General features: G+C 38.9%; 1 protein-coding gene across 1 annotated transcript in view; it reads right to left on the bottom strand.

Moving 5' to 3' along the window:
• The window catches only part of LOC126412926 (adenylate kinase 9-like), a 443,130-nt gene that overhangs the window by 363,006 nt on the left and 62,159 nt on the right, over window positions 1-17,965 (bottom strand). The window contains exon 3 of the mRNA XM_050082814.1: window positions 16,374-16,462. Coding sequence (XP_049938771.1) covers window positions 16,374-16,462 — 89 coding nt within the window. The remainder of the gene's footprint in view (window positions 1-16,373; window positions 16,463-17,965) is intronic.

Genomic DNA, 17,965 nt, shown 5'->3' with positions numbered 1-17,965 from the left:
CTTTTCATCTTACCCTATCCCATGGGCCAAGGAGGAGGCTGTGAGGAACGAGATCAGTAGAACGCTAAACTGGGAAGTAATGTGACTATCCTTATCTTCCTACCATAGCCCCATTTAGGCCGTTAGCAAATCAGATGGTAGGGTCTGCCTCATTCTCAACACATGAGAAATATATTACATTATTGTGACTGTCAGGACTCAGCCTGACAATCTAGAAGAACAACCTCTAACATTCCGTAATGTTAAATACCCCACCATAACAGATCCCTGAGGCCCTTACTGGCAAATTGCACTACATGAAGACAACCGAAAGTACACTGCCCTTGTATGCGGAGGCAGAAGCAATGAGTTCCGTGTACTCCCTTTCACTTTAAACATCCATGTAGGTGTATTTATTTCTGCTTTAGATTGAATCTTAGGACCTGTATTGTTAAGTAGATTCACTGTGTATGAAGATGGTTTACCTATTGCTACCCCCCCCCCCCCCCCCCCCCCCCCATGTGGTCAGAACACTTAAGGCTCTTGTAAAGGCTTTCAGATGTCAAGTCACAGCCAAACTAATGGAGACGCACTTCATTAAGGAAAGGGTTAAAATCCTTGGACAAATAATATCAGCTCTAGGCATACTTCCAGACCATAAGAAGCTCGATGCTATCAGACACCATCCTGTACCTCAAAACAAAGAACAGTTGAAGGGATATCTCAGATTAGCATCTTTCTTCAGATAATTTGTACCACACTAGCTTTTAAATAGTGATGTTCTACTGAAACTTCTGCTGAAGAACCACCCCTGGTTATGGGCCAAGCAATGCCAAACTGATTTTGACAACATCAAAAAAGCTCTTTTGGATTCCAACATCTTACATCATCTTGAAATGACCCAGAATTTTTTTCCATGTACAGGTGCATCCTCCCAAGAGCTGCATGCTTGTTTATTCCAAATCAGAGCTTTCCCCCAACATAATTAGTTTTGTTAGCAGGACCCTATCTGAAGCTGAACGAGCATATTATGTGACAAAATTTAAAGCTCTCATGGTAATATGGTTATTAAAAAGTTCGAATATTAGTTGCAGGGAAAGCATACCAAGGTGTATTGCAATCATCAGTCTTTGTTCTTCCTTCTCACTTGCAAACACTTGCACAGGAGGATAAATAGGTGGTGATTGTATTTACAGGAATTTGATTTTGAGATTGTGTATATGAAAGATAATCAAAATGTAACTAATGATGCCTTGTTGAGGCTTCCACAAGGTTTAGATGATTTCCTGGAATTCATGGAGAACAATTCAGAAATAAGGGTTTTGTTGTTGAAAGATTAAATGCAACAGCCATACTACGTTAGGATGTGTAAAAGCATGGAGTAACTACAGCAGAAAGATCCCAGATGGCAAAAGCTAAAGCTAAAACTGCTGCAGATCAATGATGACACATTGAAAATTTTGTTATGGTTATCAAGGTGTACTACTTCACTGACATCAACCCAGAGCAGAGCCAGTGGTGTGTTTGTTTACCACAGGATCACGTTACACACGTTACACAATCACAATGTTTGGGGCCACTAGGGTGTCTACAAATGGCTTAGTAAGATAGGCACTTACTGTTACTATGCAAATTTAAGACAAAAATATCTCCACATAGTATGGAAATGTGTTGAGAGTCAGAAGGCTAAGCATACAAATAAGTCAGAACTAAATGAGCTATGCCTGATATTGCCTAAAGACCCTTGGAGGTGTGCCCTTGGATTCAGCTGGGCTGTATCTGCAAGGGAAAGAAGATGTATGATATGTTTTTGCATGATATGACCTTTTCTCCAAGTATGTCAAATTGTATGCTGTGTGATCAGTGACTGCAAGCATCATCATCATCAGAAGAATTACAACGGATCATCTACCCAGAGTAGGCAAGCTGGAAATACTGATGATGGGCAACATGTCATACTTTATAGGCACCCATGGAAAGAGTTCACAAACACTTGCAACATTAAACATACATATGTATCCAGGTTTCACCCATAATCAAGACCATGGGAAGGACATTTAAGGAATTTAACAGATTTATCAGGACTTACACCTCTCACACAAGGTGGATCAAATACATTAATCCACTCCAACAGGTTGTTAACAATCTGCCACATAGCTCAATGAGTTTTACACTACAAAATTGCTGTTTGACAAAAGACAAGTAGATGACTGGGGAAAACCTCCACCCAGTGTCCCTAGGAAGTAAATATCACATGAGGAGAAAATACCGTAGGCATTGGTTAGCATAGAAGAAAAGCCAGGACAACAAGCATTCCACAGGATCCCACCAAAATTGAGAAAATATGGTAAGTTGAACTGAAAGTGGCGACCACTGTTTACAAGGACATTTGTTATATCAAAAATACCTCATCCAAAAGCTGTCGGGCAATCCATAGATGTTTTAGTGAGTGTGTAAGGAGGAACCATGGAGTTTATATGTAGCTCTGTACTTATTCTGTCATTGACTACTGTTATTAAAACAAGGACAGTTGAGAAAGCATTCTTGAAAACTCTTGACACAACCTTGTTAGAGGCAAGACCTTTTTTATGATTCATGTTACGGAATGTCAGGGTATCTGAGCCAACTTTCTTTTAACTGTAACTCTATTTGTTTCTAATGTCTGACTGTACGAGAGACTTGCAGGAATTACATAGTCATGTGGAAAGTGAGATTTTTATTGTATATGGAGGTCAAATACATCATTAGATGACAAAAAGTAAAGTTTGTATGTCTACCTATTTCATAAGTAGAAAGAGTCTAAAAATTCCTGTACCTAGCATTATTTGAAGGAGAAGAAGTCAAGGGAGTTTCCAGCAGCCAGCTATTCAGTAAAGAAGAGTGGCTGCAAATTCCAAGTAAGTCATCTCGTAAAGAAGTGGAAGGTGGTTTGGGGGAATAAGCTGATATAACCCAGATCTACACTCACACTTTAAGACATCAAAACGTTAGAAGCTTTACATCAGTTTGTGCTCTAAACAGAATTTGACATTGAGCAAGCATGGCTTGGAAGAATGTATATAAGCATATATAAGAGATGGCTTACTGTACCATTGAATATACTTATTACAATTGATGTTTAGTGTTAAGGAAAGATTTCATTTTTTGCCAATTTCATGTGTGTCCCCTCATTAGGTTGTAAATTTTACTTATCTAAGATTCTTATTGTATGTTTATGGGCCAGAGAGCTCAGTAAAATTACTCTCACCAAGCGTGATAAATTGTTTAATTTGGCACTGTAGTGACGCAGCAAATGTAAGTAGTGAAATGCAGTGAGGACAGACTGCACACACATAGGTGCTACATTTAACATTGACATTAACAGCCTCCACACATGGGCACAGCACAGCATAAGCTGACTGATCACTGTCAGTCGACACAATCTACACTTTGAGAAACCTTATAATATGAGTCCTTATGAGTTTACTAGTAAGGAAATAAAACATCTACACTACATAAATAAAATAAGATTAATAAATTAGGGCGAACTAAACTAAGGAACACACACACACACACACACATACACATGATAAAGTAAACACTGTCCACAGAAAACTAGCTGCACACATTTATACAAGTGACTATTTACACACTACACGAAAGGGGATATCTACATGAGAAATACAGGAACACAAACTAAGTCTTGAATATAATGCAAGAGATAGGATTGTGTGCTGCCTACAACAACACTCTTCTTTGCAGGTGAAAAGAGGTAAGTCAAAATGACAACCACAGTGCAAGCACGTGCGTCCTTACAACTCTTAAGAAAATTGATGAAGAATGAGCTGTGTACTGACAGAAATTGAATATATGAATACTGAAAGTGTGATGCATTAGCATCCAGTAACCAACTATTCACTTAGTTTTAAGTTAGTATTTAAGTGTCCTTCCAGCGAACGATGCAGAGTCATATCTTTGGTAAAATAGTGAACACCGTAGTTACGTGTTTTGCACCAAAGCATAAGGGCCATACCAAAAATAAATAATTATAGATATAAAAGTATGTGCGAGTGTGATGATGCAATTGTGTGTATGAAAAAGTTACAGTACTGCCAGAATTTATCAGTCAGTTGTAAAGATGAAGTCTACATCTACATCTATACTCTGCAAACCACCTTGAGGTGCATGGCAGGGCTACGTTATTAAGGTTTCTTCCTGTTCCATTCATGTGTGGAGCACAGGAAGAATGACTGATTGAATGCCTCTTTGTGTGCAGTAAACATTCTGATCTTATCCTCATGATCCCTATGTTAAAGATATGTAGGGTGTTGCAATATATTTATGCAGTATCATTTAAAGTCAGTTCTTGAAACTTTGTTAGTAGACTTTCTCAGTCTTGATGAGTCTGCCAGTTCAGTTCCTTCAGTATCTCTGTGACACTCTCCCATGGATTAAACAAACCTGTGACCATTCATGCTGCCCTTCTGTGTATACATTCAATATTCCCTGTTAGTCCCATCTGGTATGGGTCTCACACACTTGAGCAATATTGGAGAATCAGTCACACAACTGATTTGCAAGCAATCTCTTTTGCAGACTGACTCCAGTACTCTACAAATAAACTGAAGTCTACCACCTGATTTAACCATGACTGAATTTATATGATCATTCCATTTCGTTCCCCTGTAAAGGCTTGCGCCCAGGTATTTGTAGGAGTTGGCCAATTCCAACAGTGACTCGTTGATATTACAGTCACAGGATACTACATTTTTTTTCATTTCATGTAGTGCAAAATTTTACATTTCTGAACATTTAGAGCAAGTTGGTAATCTCTGCACCACATTGAAATCTTATCACGATCTGACTGAATATTTATGCAGCTTCTCCCAGATAGTGCTTCAAAATATATAACTGCATCATTTGCAAAAAGTTTGAGGTTACTATTAGTATTGTCTGCAGGATCACTAATATACAAGATGAACAGTAAGTGTCCCAACACATTTCACTGGGGCACACCCAATGTTACTTCTTCATCTGACGATGACTCTCCACCTGACAATCACTCTCCATACAAGACGACACACTGAGTCCTCACTACCAAAAAATCCTCAATCCAGTCACAAATTTCACTTGATATCCTGTTTGATCATACTTTTGACAATAAGTGTAATTGCAGTGTTGAGCCAAATTCTTTCTGGAAATCACGAAACAATGCATCTCCCTGGTTGCCATGATTCAAAGCTTTCATGTGAGAAAAAGGTGATTTGGGTTTCACATGATCAGTGTTGTCAAAATACATGATGATTGGCACAGAGAAGGTCATTTTATTCAAGATACCCCTTCATGTATGAGTTCAGAGTAAGTTCTAACATTATACAACAAATCGATGTTAAGGATACTGGATGGTAGTTTTGTGGATCACTTCTACTACCCTTCTTGTAGACTGGTGTGACCCACGCCTTTTTCCAAGAACCAACACAGTTTTATGTTCAAGGGATCTATGATAGATTATAGTCAGAAGAAGGGTTAATTTAGCCACAAATTCAGTATAGAATCTGACAGGATATTCCATCAGGGCCTGGAGCTTTGTTCAGCTTAAACTATTTCAGCTGTTTCTCAACACCACTGACACTAATACTTATTTCATTCATCTTTTCAGTGGTACGAGGGTTAAATTGGGACAGTTCACCTGGATTTTCCTTTGTAAAGGAACATTTGAAAATGGAATTAAGCATTTCAGCTTTTGCTTTGCTACCTTCAATTTCAGTGCCTGTCTCATTCAATAGGGACTGGACACTAAATTTGGTGCCACTAACAGCCTTTACATATGACCAGAATTTCTTTGGGTTCTGTGAAATGTCATTTGACAATATTCTGCTGCAGTAGTCACTGAAGGCATCATGCATTGCTCTCTTGACAGCCAAATGCATTACATTCAGCACCATTCTATCTCTGGCCCTACACTTTGTTTTACACTTATTATGCAGTAATCTTTGTTTCTTTAGAAGTTTCTTTACAGTGACTGTATGCCATGCAGGTTCCCTCCCTTTACGTACTGTTCTACTGGGTGTATACCTACCAAGTGCGTGGTAAACTATTCTTTTAAACTTGAGCCAGAATTCCTCTACATGTTCCTGAGCTGTGCTGAAAGTTTCAAGTCCCTCATTGAGATAAGACACTACTGATATTTTATCTAGTTTACCAAACTAATAATTTTTCTGCTTATTTTAGTTGTACTTTGTATTTTGGTAATCATTGTTGCCTCAACTGCATCATGGTCAATGATAACAGTTTTGATGTGGACATCCTCAAAGAGGATGTCATTACATCCAATATATTTCCATCATGAATGGGCTTCCTAATTATCTGTTCTAGGTAGTTTTCAGAGAAGGCATTTAATATGTCTTATCATGCCTACCATTAACAAAACAAATTTTTTTCATTTATTTATTTATTTACATCGTAATGATGGCTTTTGCAAACGTCAGACTTAATACTATGGTTATATTTACACTTATAAAATACTCTATATTCTGTAGCTGTTGCTTCTTATGCCTATTTTTTACATTTATCACATTACAACTGATATGCTAATGCCTCATGCTACAATCACTATCTTAAAATTCGTTGAAACAACATAAACATTTTTCTATTAGAAAAGATTTTAATTTTGTTTTAAAAACATTTCCCGTGTACATTCTTAGATAGTTTGGTAGCTTGTTATACCAAATCAAACCACTGATATATGGACTTCTATCGGTCATTTGTAAGTTGTTGTGTTACAGAAATAGTTACACATTGTTATAGTGTTGGTATCATGTACATTATTGCCCTTGATAGCTTCTGTTGGTTGACTTAAAAAAAATACAACTATTTTGAAGATGTACAGAGAATATATTGTCAGATATTTGTGCTGCATAAATACTTCACGACATGAATCTCTATGCCCTTCCCATGTATATGTCTTATTGCTCTTTTCTGTAGTAGTAGTATTCTTTTTAAATGTACATCAGCTGCACAGCCCCACAGTTCAATTCCGTAATTGAGAAAGGGGTAAAGTGTTCCATAATATACTAATTTCAGTGCTTGGCTAGGAACTATTTTTGCGAGCTGGCTGAGGAGATACATGGCACTACTGACTTTTCCGCATACAAAATTAATGTGGTATTGCCACCGCAAATTTTCATCAACATACACACCCAGGAATTTACAGTTACCATTTTCAGTTGCAGAGATATTACACACACTATTCATATTGTTGTGGTGAGAACTGCCTGTTTTAAATGTCAGTAGTTGAGATTTGGTAACATTCACCTTGAGTCCCTGATCATTGAAGTATTTCGTTACTTCTGTTACACCACTAGTAGCAAGAGATTCTAGCTCATTAGATTCACTCCCATAAAATAACATTGAAGTGTCATCTGCATAGCTTACAATATGAGAGTTAATGGGTTGTGCAATGTCGTTAACATAAATAAGGAAGAGAAAGGCGCCAAGGATTGAGCATTGTGGTACACCTTGTAATACAGATTCACTGGTGAACTGGGAGTTCATGGCTTTATTATCTAGTTTGTATGACAATTTAGTGCTTTGTTTACGATTAAGCAGGTATGTGGTTAGAAGATTCACAGTTTGATCTCCAATACTATAAGATTTAGTTGTTGGATGATTAAAAGATTCTGAGTCTTGTCCAAACAATCTCACAAGCTGCTTCAATTTCTCTCTTAGTGGGTTTGAGTTCCTCGTGGCAAATACACTGCCTCCATTCCCCATTTGCTATCCTTTTGATATACACTTAAATTTTCCCCAAAAATGCCACTGATATCAGCTTCAGATTTCAACCATCTTTCTGTATCTAGTATCATGTGAGCTTCACTGCTTTTCATGAGAGCTTCAAACTCTGGCACCTAGTTATGAATGCTTTGGCATTTACCATTGTTGTTGTTGTTGTTGTGGTCTTCAGTCCTGAGACTGGTTTGATGCAGCTCTCCATGCCACTCTACCCTGTGCAAGCTTTTTCATCTCCCAGTACCTACTGCAACCTACATCCTTCTGAATCTGCTTAGTGTATTCATCTCTTGGTCTCCCTCTATGATTTTTACCCTCCACGCTGCCCTCCAATACTAAATTGGTGATCCCTTGATGCCTCAGAACATGTCCTACCAACCGATCCCTTCTTCTGGTCAAGTTGTGCCACAAACTTCTCTTCTCCCCAATCCTATTCAATACTTCCTCATTAGTTATGTAATCTACCCATCTAATCTTCAGCATTCTTCTGTAGCACCACATTTCGAAAGCTTCTATTCTCTTCTTGTCCAAACTATTTATCGTCCATGTTTCACTTCCATACATGGCTACACTCCGTACGAATACTTTCAGAAATGACTTCCTGACACTTAAATCAATACTGGATGTTAACAAATTTCTCTTCTTCAGAAACGCTTTCCTTGCCATTGCCAGCCTACATTTTATATCCTCTCTACTTCGACCATCATCAGTTATTTTGCTCCCCAAATAGCAAAACTCCTTTACTACTTTAAGTGCCTCATTTCCTAATCTAATTCCCTCAGCATCACCTGACTTAATTCGACTACATTCCATTATCCTTGTTTTGCTTTTGTTGATGTTCATCTTATATCCTCCTTTTAAGACACTGTCCATTCCATTCAACTGCTCTTCCAAGTCCTTTGCTGTCTCTGACAGAATTACAATGTCATCGGCGAACCTCAAAGTTTTTATTTCTTCTCCATGAATTTTAATACCTACCCCGAATTTTTCTTTTGTTTCCTTTACTGCTTGTTCAATATACAGATTTACCATTATGATTTTAATTCTGTCACCTGTGGGAGGCATTTCTTTCGGTCATACAATGATACTTCTGGGTTTCCTACATCTACCATTCTCTGGATTGGATGGACAGTCACCAAATCTAAAAAACCTTTGTATGCAACCCACACACAGTCTGCTACCTGAGTAGCAGCCTCTGATGTGCAGTACGCAGCTGACCTATTTAGGGAGACCCTACAGTTGTCAATCTATGGCACAAGTCCAGGAAGTTGCAACCTAGTTTGTCACAGAACCTTCAAAGTCTCTGGTTCAGTCCTTCCACACGACTCAGAACCAAAGGGGCATTATCAGTTCTGGGGACAATGGTGCAAACTGTTAGCTTCACTGAAACTCCACATGCAAGGCTGGTCTTCTCAGTCTTCTCTGCCGGTCACTGGAATGACCTAAGAATGACCTCTGAGACCAGATGTGCACCACAGTCTGCAGTTTGTTGCATTCTTTTTCCTCAATGGCTGCCAGAATATCCTCTTCAATCTATTGAATGAGGCCTCCAGGCATACATACTGTCCTTTCCTGTTCCTTGTTGCCATTTCCTTAAAGGGTAAAATCGCTCACCGTATGTTTGAAATGACAATGATTAATAGACCTCTACACTTTTGCGTTTGTCTCCTCTTGACACAAGACAAAACAGGTTTCCCCAAAACAGGTGAAGTGAAACCCACCAGCTCAGTTACAGTTTCAATGAAAGATAGCACTTCAAACTTGTTGGTTAGGGGGACCGATACAACACCCTGAGTCCTCCCAGTTCTCCATCCGCCCTGTACAGGATACTTAGATCTACCATTGGTACACCACTTGCAGTCAAGTGGATGAGTAATGACAGATTCTCTACTTTCTGCGGAGGAGACAGGATCCACAGGAGAAGATAGTACTTGAGGTACCTCTGCTACAGGTATCACAGTTACAAGATTCTAAAGAGCTCTTCTAAAACACCAATTCGCAGCAGCTGCCAGTCGTTTGACAGTAGTCAGGGCAATTTTGAGCTGCTTATGAATGTCAACCAACTCATCCCATGTTTGAGAACAGCATTCACACTGGGGCTGGATTTTGGGCAGTGCAATGTGTTATAAGACAGAGAACAAATAATTTTACATTAAAATTGAATGCTTCTTCCTGCCCATAACATTTACTGTAGACCAGTAAACACATCCTAGTAAACCTGTCAGAGGTGTAGCTAAGCGTAGTTATGTAGGCTTATAATGATTTCATGTTATGAAGTTTTCCTTCCTCCACATGTGTAACAAAGAACACTCACATCAGACGTGGTATATGAACACAAAACTTATACACATCATGTGATAATGTTATAAGCAGATATGTTTTCAATACTGGAAAACGAGACTGAAAAAGTGACAATCTGAGTAATGTTAAAGTAAGATTTTTCACAAATTAACATTCAAAAGGATAATGCCCAAGAGCAAAATGTGCTAAAAATGAAAATGTAAAAACTGAAAGACATTATGTGACATAAACTCACAGGAGAGGTACATAACATTAACTGTCTTGCATGTATAATTTCTGCACAGTGTTTATGTGAATTTTTGTATAATATTTATATAAAGAAACATAAATGCCATATGAAAATGTATATCTAAAGAGTAAGAAATGTGTAAACCCGGCATGTCAATATATCCTAAAATGTAAATACCTAGATTATTGTAAATATGATCAAATGTAAAAACTGTGACACAATGTAAAGCTGATATGTTTTCCAGGACTGCAAATGTGCTACGAACATTTTGTGAAGGTCTAAAACTCATAATTCCATATGTGTTCCCATGAAAAATGCATGCTAGTGCTGGGCAATAATGAGTATTTGTATTCTCAGTGGACTCAGGTACCAACAAGACATTCTACTGCAGTGTTTCAATTACTGAAACGTGGATTATGAGAGGAACAAATTCCTGGGCTATAAATGATGGAGATCCTCACCACAACATCAATGGTTTCACTGTGCACAAGCCTCAGCACACCACATTGCAGCAGTGGGATGAACACTTTTATTGACTTTGGGTAAACAATTGAAATTGTAGCACAGTCATGTACAGCTCAACTTAACTGCAGCATTAACAAACTCAAGTGTACAAGCTGCATACATTACGTAATCAGTGCTGTTTGTTGCATTGTAAAATGTTAATTACATCCGGAGATATTGTAACCTAAAGTAGATGCTTGAGTACCACTCCTCCGCTGTTCGATCATGTGTATCAGAGAGCACTGAATTACGTAGGGATCCAAAGGGAACGGTGATGGAGCTTAGGTACAGAAGAGCCTGCAACAGCACATACGTCCACATGCTAACACCTTTTTATTGGTCTTTTTCACTGACGCACATGTACATTACCATGAGGGGTGAGGTACACGTACACACGTGGTTTCCGTTTTCAATTACGGAGTGGAATAGAGTGTGTCCAGACATGTCAGGCCAATAGATGTTCAATGTGGTGGCCATCATTTGCTGCACACAATTGCAATCTCTGGCGTAATGAATGTAGTACACACCACAGTAAATCTGGTGTAATGTCACCGCAGGCTGCCACAATACGTTGTTTCATATCCTCTGGGGTTGTAGGCACATCACGGTACACATTCTCCTTTAACGTACCCCACAGAAAGAAGTCCAGAGATGTAAGATCAGGAGAATGGGCTGTCCAATTTATGCATCCTCCACATCCTATGAAATGCCCATCGAACATCCTGTCAAGGGTCAGCCTAGTGTTAATTGCGGAATGTGCAGGTACACCATCATGCTGACACCACATATGTCGACGCATTTCCAGTGGGACATTTTCGAGCAACGTTGGCAGATCATTCTGTAAAAACGTGATGCATGTTTGGGTCCCTACAATGAAGTGAGGACCAATGAGGTGGTCGCCAATGATTCCGCACCATACATTTACAGTCCACGGTCACTGTCGCTCTACCTGTCTGAGCCAGCGAGGATTGTCCATGGACCAGTAATGCATGTTCCATAGATTCACTGCCCCGTGGTTTGTGAAATCCACTTCATCAGTAGACAGGTACAACTGCAACGCATTCTCTGTTAATGCCCATTGACAGAATTGCACTCGATGATTAAAGTCATCACCATGTAATTGCTGATGTAGCGACACATGAAACGGGTGAAAGCGGTGACGATGCAGTATGCGCATGACACTACTTTGACTCAGTCCACCAGCTCTTGCAATGTCCCGTGTACTCATGTGTGGGTTCATGGCAACAGCAGCTAACAGACAAACTGCACCCGCTTCTCCTGTGACGGGCCTGTTACGGACCCATTTGCATGCTACGACCGTACCTGTTGCATACAGTTGGTGGTAGATGTTTTGCAATGTGGGGCATGTTGGATGCTCTCTGTCCGGGTACCGTTCTGCATACACCCTGCAGGCTTCAGCTGCATTTTGTCAACACTCGCCATAGATGAGTATCATCTCCGCCTTTTCAGAGTTCGAATACACCATGGTCACAGTTCCTACAACACTATAATATCACAGACGTCTGGTAACTCGGAGTACTACAGTTGGTCTGTGTGCAGAGATGAATGCAGAATAACAATAGCAGCAAGCGCTACATGCGGACACTGCGACAGCTAGACCAAACCACAACAGTGCACTACAGCCACACTCGTAAAAACGGTCATCATCATAAACATGTCTCTGCAGATGCTGCTCGCCGACCGTGGCCCGTGTTTGTTACAACACGCAACTGAACGTCGGAGGTTTCAAGCGTCAACTTTAGGTTACAATATCTCCGGATGTAATCAACATTTTACAATGCAACAAATGGCACTGATTACGTATTTGCTTATATGTTCAGATGTGCTAACAAAACTAACGTGGCTCCATTTAAAAAAAACGTAGGTTTGTGTTAAAAAACATACTTCCGTGCATTTTTGCAAGGTTTGTATTAAACAATTACACTAGCCCCTCTCCTCACGTTTGGTCTGTAGTATCGGTTCGTCAGTATTTGATGTGGTTTACGAAATATATCCAGCGGTAACGTTAGGTGACTCACCCTGTATATATAACCTCTTGGTTCATCCCTATGAAATCCCCAAACCACCTTCCCTACCCTCTGGCTCCTACCCTTGTAACCGCCCCCGGTGTAAAACCTGTCCCATGCACCCTCCCACCACCACCTACTCCAGTCCTGTAACCCGGAAGGTGTACACGACCAAAGGCAGAGCCACGTGTGAAAGCAGCCACGTGATTTACCAACTGACCTGACTACACTGTGAAGCTTTCTATGTGGGAATGACCAGCAACAAACTGTCCATTTGCATGAATGGACACAGGCAGACAGTGTTTGTTGGTAATGAGGATCACCCTGTGGCTAAACGTACCTTGGTGCACGGCCAGCACATCTTGGCACAGTGTTACACTGTCCAGGTTATCTGGATACTTCCCACTAACACCAACCTGTCAGAACTCCGGAGATGGGAACTTGCCCTTCAGCATATCCTCTCTTCTCGTTACCCACCAGGCCTCAACCTCTGCTAATTTCAAGTTGCCGCTGCTCATACCTCACCTGTCATTTAACAGCATCTTTGCCTCTGTAGTTCCGCCTCAACTGACATCTCTGCCCAAACTCTTTGCCTATACAAATGTCTGCTTGTGTCTGTGTATGTGCGGATGGATATGTGTGTGTGTGTGTGAGTGTATACCTGTCCTTTTTTCCCCCTAAGGTAAGTCTTTCCGCTCCCGGGATTGGAATGACTCCTTACCCTCTCCCTTAAAACCCACTTCCTTTCGTCTTCCCCTCTCCTTCCCTCTTTCCTGATGAGGCAACAGTTTGTTGCGAAAGCTTGAACTTTGTGTGTATGTTTGTGTTTGTTTGTGTGTCTATCAACCTGCCAGCACTTTCGTTTGGTAAGTCACCTCATCTTTGTTTTTTTTTATATATATATATATATATATATATATATATATATATATATATATATATATATATATATATATATATATATATATATATATATATATATATATATATATATATATATATCTGCTTAAATATGTCTGCTTGTGTCTGTATGTGTGTAGATTGATATGTGTGTGTGTGCTAGTGTATACCCGTCCTTTTTCCCCCTAAGGTAAGTCTTTCCGCTCCCGGGATTGGAATGACTCCTTACCCTCTCCCTTAAAACCCACTTCCTTTCGTCTTCCCCTCTCCTTCCCTCTTTCCTGATGAGGCAACAGTCTGTTGCGAAAGCTTGAATTTTGTGTGTATGTTTGTGTGTCTATCGACCTGCCAGCACTTTTGTTCGGTAAGTCACCTCATCTTATATCTAAAAACAAAGATGATGTGACTTACCAAATGAAAGTGCGGGCAGGTCGACAGACACACAAACATACACACAAAATTTTGTGTTTGTGTTTGTTTGTGTGTCTGTCGACCTGCCAGCACTTTCATTTGGTAAGTCACATCATCTTTGTTTTAAAGATGTGCACTAAAAAGTAAAAGAGATTAACATGCATTTAAAGTTTTTAAACTGCCACAACATCCTTAACACGCACCCATCTACGCCTGCATGGGTTTCTGGGCAGACAGATTTGGTACAGTTTAACAATAATTACTGCAGATCTGGACAATTCACATTACCTCTCTGCTCAACCACTGTACAGTACTTTCGTAATGCTGTTGATGCCTTAAAAAATCTTATAACATGTAGGAAATGGATGAACTAGTACGTTAGCACTGAAATCATCTTTATTAACTCTCAGAATACTGAATGAAGCACTGCACATTAAATTGTATTGCATGTTCAGAAGACTGAAGTAAGAGGAACAAAAAGAAAAAGGAGGCATACACTATAAAACATTGTGCAGCTATTGTGAGTTGTTTGTCATAGATGAAGGTTCTTATGTCTTAGAAAACTGTTTGGTCATTTGTTTGAATACTGAAATAGACTACCAATATGCTTTCTGGATGCAGACTGTTTTTCTACATTCTATGCACGTTACATTGCCGTTGGAAGCCTCCAAAAAATCTGCAAATCTGAACAAGGTTAGTGGTAACCCTGGTTGATCCACTGTCTTTTGTCAAATTGTCATAACTTTTCTAGCAGTAGTTGCTGGGTGACAACATAATATGCTGCTCACAGGCCAACAAAGGCCACATGTGTAACAGTGTTAGATTATCTAGTCCATCTTTTACCAGGGCAAAATCCATCTTGCTATAGTATTACTAGAGGATCAAAGAAAGACATAATTTGATTGAGAATCAGTATTTCCAGCAATTTGTAGATGTAACACAAAAATTTTACAGACCTAAAATATTTTGGGTCATTGCCTTCTTTTCCATGCTTCAGCACTGTAAGCACTCTGGACTTGACATACATTCAAAAGGTTAGTGAAGACTTGTAAAAACACTCCTCTAATCTTAAGTCAAAATTTGTAATTTGCCCATATTGGATGCCATCTTGGCCTTTTGACTTCCCTATTTTGTACAATTTAACAGCTTTTTTCTGTTTTGACATACTGAGTGCTACTGTGAGAGTGTTGTTTTTTCTTGGTTATTTCTTCATATTTTTAGTCCTTGTATTTTTTCTTTTCATTCAAGACTAACTAGTGGGCAATCTAGTTATTCAGGACTAACTAATGGGCAATTTAGTTTGCTCTTGTATTAGAATATCCAATGAAAATATTCCACTAAGACGTAAGGCAAGTGTCATTGTATTACTCATCTTAGGTTTTCGCTACATTAGTAATATCACATTAGGGTTAATTGGTCTGCCATAACTTCCACTAACACCTTCGTGATTTTTAACTTGATTCTCTTCCTTTTCCTTCTTATTATGCCCACCCACCATCTACAATGTTACACAGTACTTCATTTTTGCCTTCCTCCAGTCAATGCTCTTCATCTCAATCATTTTTCTATAATGTTCAGTATCACTTTTCTGCAGTAACATTCCTGTAGTTCACTAATAGAAGTGGCACAGTTGTTAATGAACTGACTTCCATTTCAAAGTGGCAGGATTCAAATTTGTATCCAGCCTTGCAGATTTAGGTTTTCTGTGCGTTACTGGAACTGAACAGCATTAATTCCAGAATCAGTTCTTGGGAAAAGATACAACTGATTTCCATCTCAATTCTTGTCCTATCAAAGCTTGTGTTTGATCACTGATGACCTTGTGATCAACAGCATGTTAAACTCTAACCCTGCTTTTTTTCTTTGCTAAATTTTTATTTCCTTCCTTTCATTTCCCTTCAATGATTCTCATTTTAAGCTCAGCAAAAAGACAGTAATTCTTATTTAATATTTCTCTGCATATGGACCTCCACTGTGCACCAATCAGTGAAAAACATGTTTATCCAATACACGTAGAAGCAAAAAGGCATGAATTCTCTCTATATTTTCAATTCCTCACAACTGAGTCCTTGACCACTAATAAACTTTCACATGAGTTCTGATGCAACACAAATTAATTTTGTGCAGTCAACTCAGGGCACGCCACATAAAGAAAAATACATGTACAACTAAAATTAATTTTCAAAAGAAAGAGATTTACACATAAAACATGTTTTGTTGTAGATTTCAATTCCATATGCAAACAAATTACTCACCAGTAAGTGTTTTCTAGCTCTATATTCATCAAATAATTGCTCTCTCCGTTCTTCTTTTGCATCTTGCCATTCCTTCATTATACCTGCATCTGAAACACAAGAAACATCACTCAGGAAATTTATATGAGGTTGTGTGGTGGCTGGAAAGGAAAGGATAAACTTTAAAGTATAAGAGGTAAAAATTTTTTATTTACAAAATATTGTAACTATTTACAATACTTGTTCATAAACAACATTTTCCACTTAGTTATCGGGGGTATATATATGTATAAAATTTTTGAATTTCCTACTCAAGAGCAAGCTACATACAGTTGACCATAAGAGAAGCAGGAGTCTTTGAGGTTATGCTGCAATATTTTAAAGTTTGTCCTCGTGCTTTGTTAATTGTAAGACGGTAGGCGAATTTGATTGGAAATTGCAGTCTTTTAAATTGGAATGGCACTTCAGTAGAGATAAGTGGTATTCTGTGGATAAATATAGTGTGAACGCTTTGTATTTTCCAGTCATAAGTTCAGCTTTGATGACATTATTTTATAGCTGTTTGACGATCATCCTTGTTTCATTACATAGTTTTGGTGAGCTGAGACTTCTGAGCAGTACGGTATGAGAGACACTTTTAAGTCGAAGGCAGTGTTTCCTGGTACTTGCAAAGCATTTAGAAATTCTGTAGGGAAGTTCACACTTTCTTCAACATTTACCATCGTGTCAATTGATTTGTATATTCTCTCTTCATGGGGAATTTTTGTTTGAATATTAAAGTTGATATTGTTAACAATATTATTTTTAGTTGCCAAAATTGCACTTTCAAATAGCCAGTCCAAGTTGATATAGTTGTGAACAATTTTTGGATAGATTTGGTCAATGAGTTCATTTTCTGCAGTCATTACATTGCAGAAATCACTGTTGAGTTTAATGAGGCCACTCATCTGGTCAGTAGGATATGTGCCTTCACTTATTTGTAAAAGTTGATGAGCGAAGTGTAGCGTTGTTTCATCTTTTGATAGTTCCACTCTCCTATTTTTTGTTGGTTGCAGTATTTATATGTGTAGCAAGAGATGCAATTTTTTTTAAGCAGGCATTGATCTCATTTGCTAGTGTTGACTTGTGGGTAGCTGGAAGCATTTCTCAAAAATCTTGTGAGAGGTTCCTCGTAAGTCTTGGTAATGTTCTGTCCATGGATTTGAGTGACTTTTTAAGTGCCACTGTGCATTTGTTCTAGAAAATAATTTTAGCTTGCTTTAGTAGAAGTTCACCCCATCCACATGCTCTTGGAGATTTTACATACCGGGAATTGTTCTTTGGCTATATTCAACATTAGTTGAAGAGCACAATAGGCAGTTCATTCTCCTTCCATATGTGTGGTTGCAATGCTGGATGATGCCAGTGCAAGTGCGAGATGTTGCTTAACACAAATCTCCGCCAGCAACATGTTTTCCCAGCGCCACCTGGTGCATCCAAGTACATAATTCTGCCAGTGTTGCTGTCAGTCCGGTCCATGATAACATCATAAATTTCCTTTTGATTGTCACTGAGAGGTGGTCTGCTGTGAGCAATGTATTGAAGTAGTTTCACCTTTACACCTGGGCTTTGTC

The sequence above is a fragment of the Schistocerca serialis genome, chromosome 7 (genome assembly GCF_023864345.2).
Source record: "Schistocerca serialis cubense isolate TAMUIC-IGC-003099 chromosome 7, iqSchSeri2.2, whole genome shotgun sequence".
Classification (NCBI taxonomy): Eukaryota; Metazoa; Arthropoda; class Insecta; order Orthoptera; family Acrididae; genus Schistocerca; species Schistocerca serialis.
The sequence above is the reverse complement of the archived record's forward strand: the minus strand, read 5'-3'. Positions and strand labels throughout refer to the sequence as shown.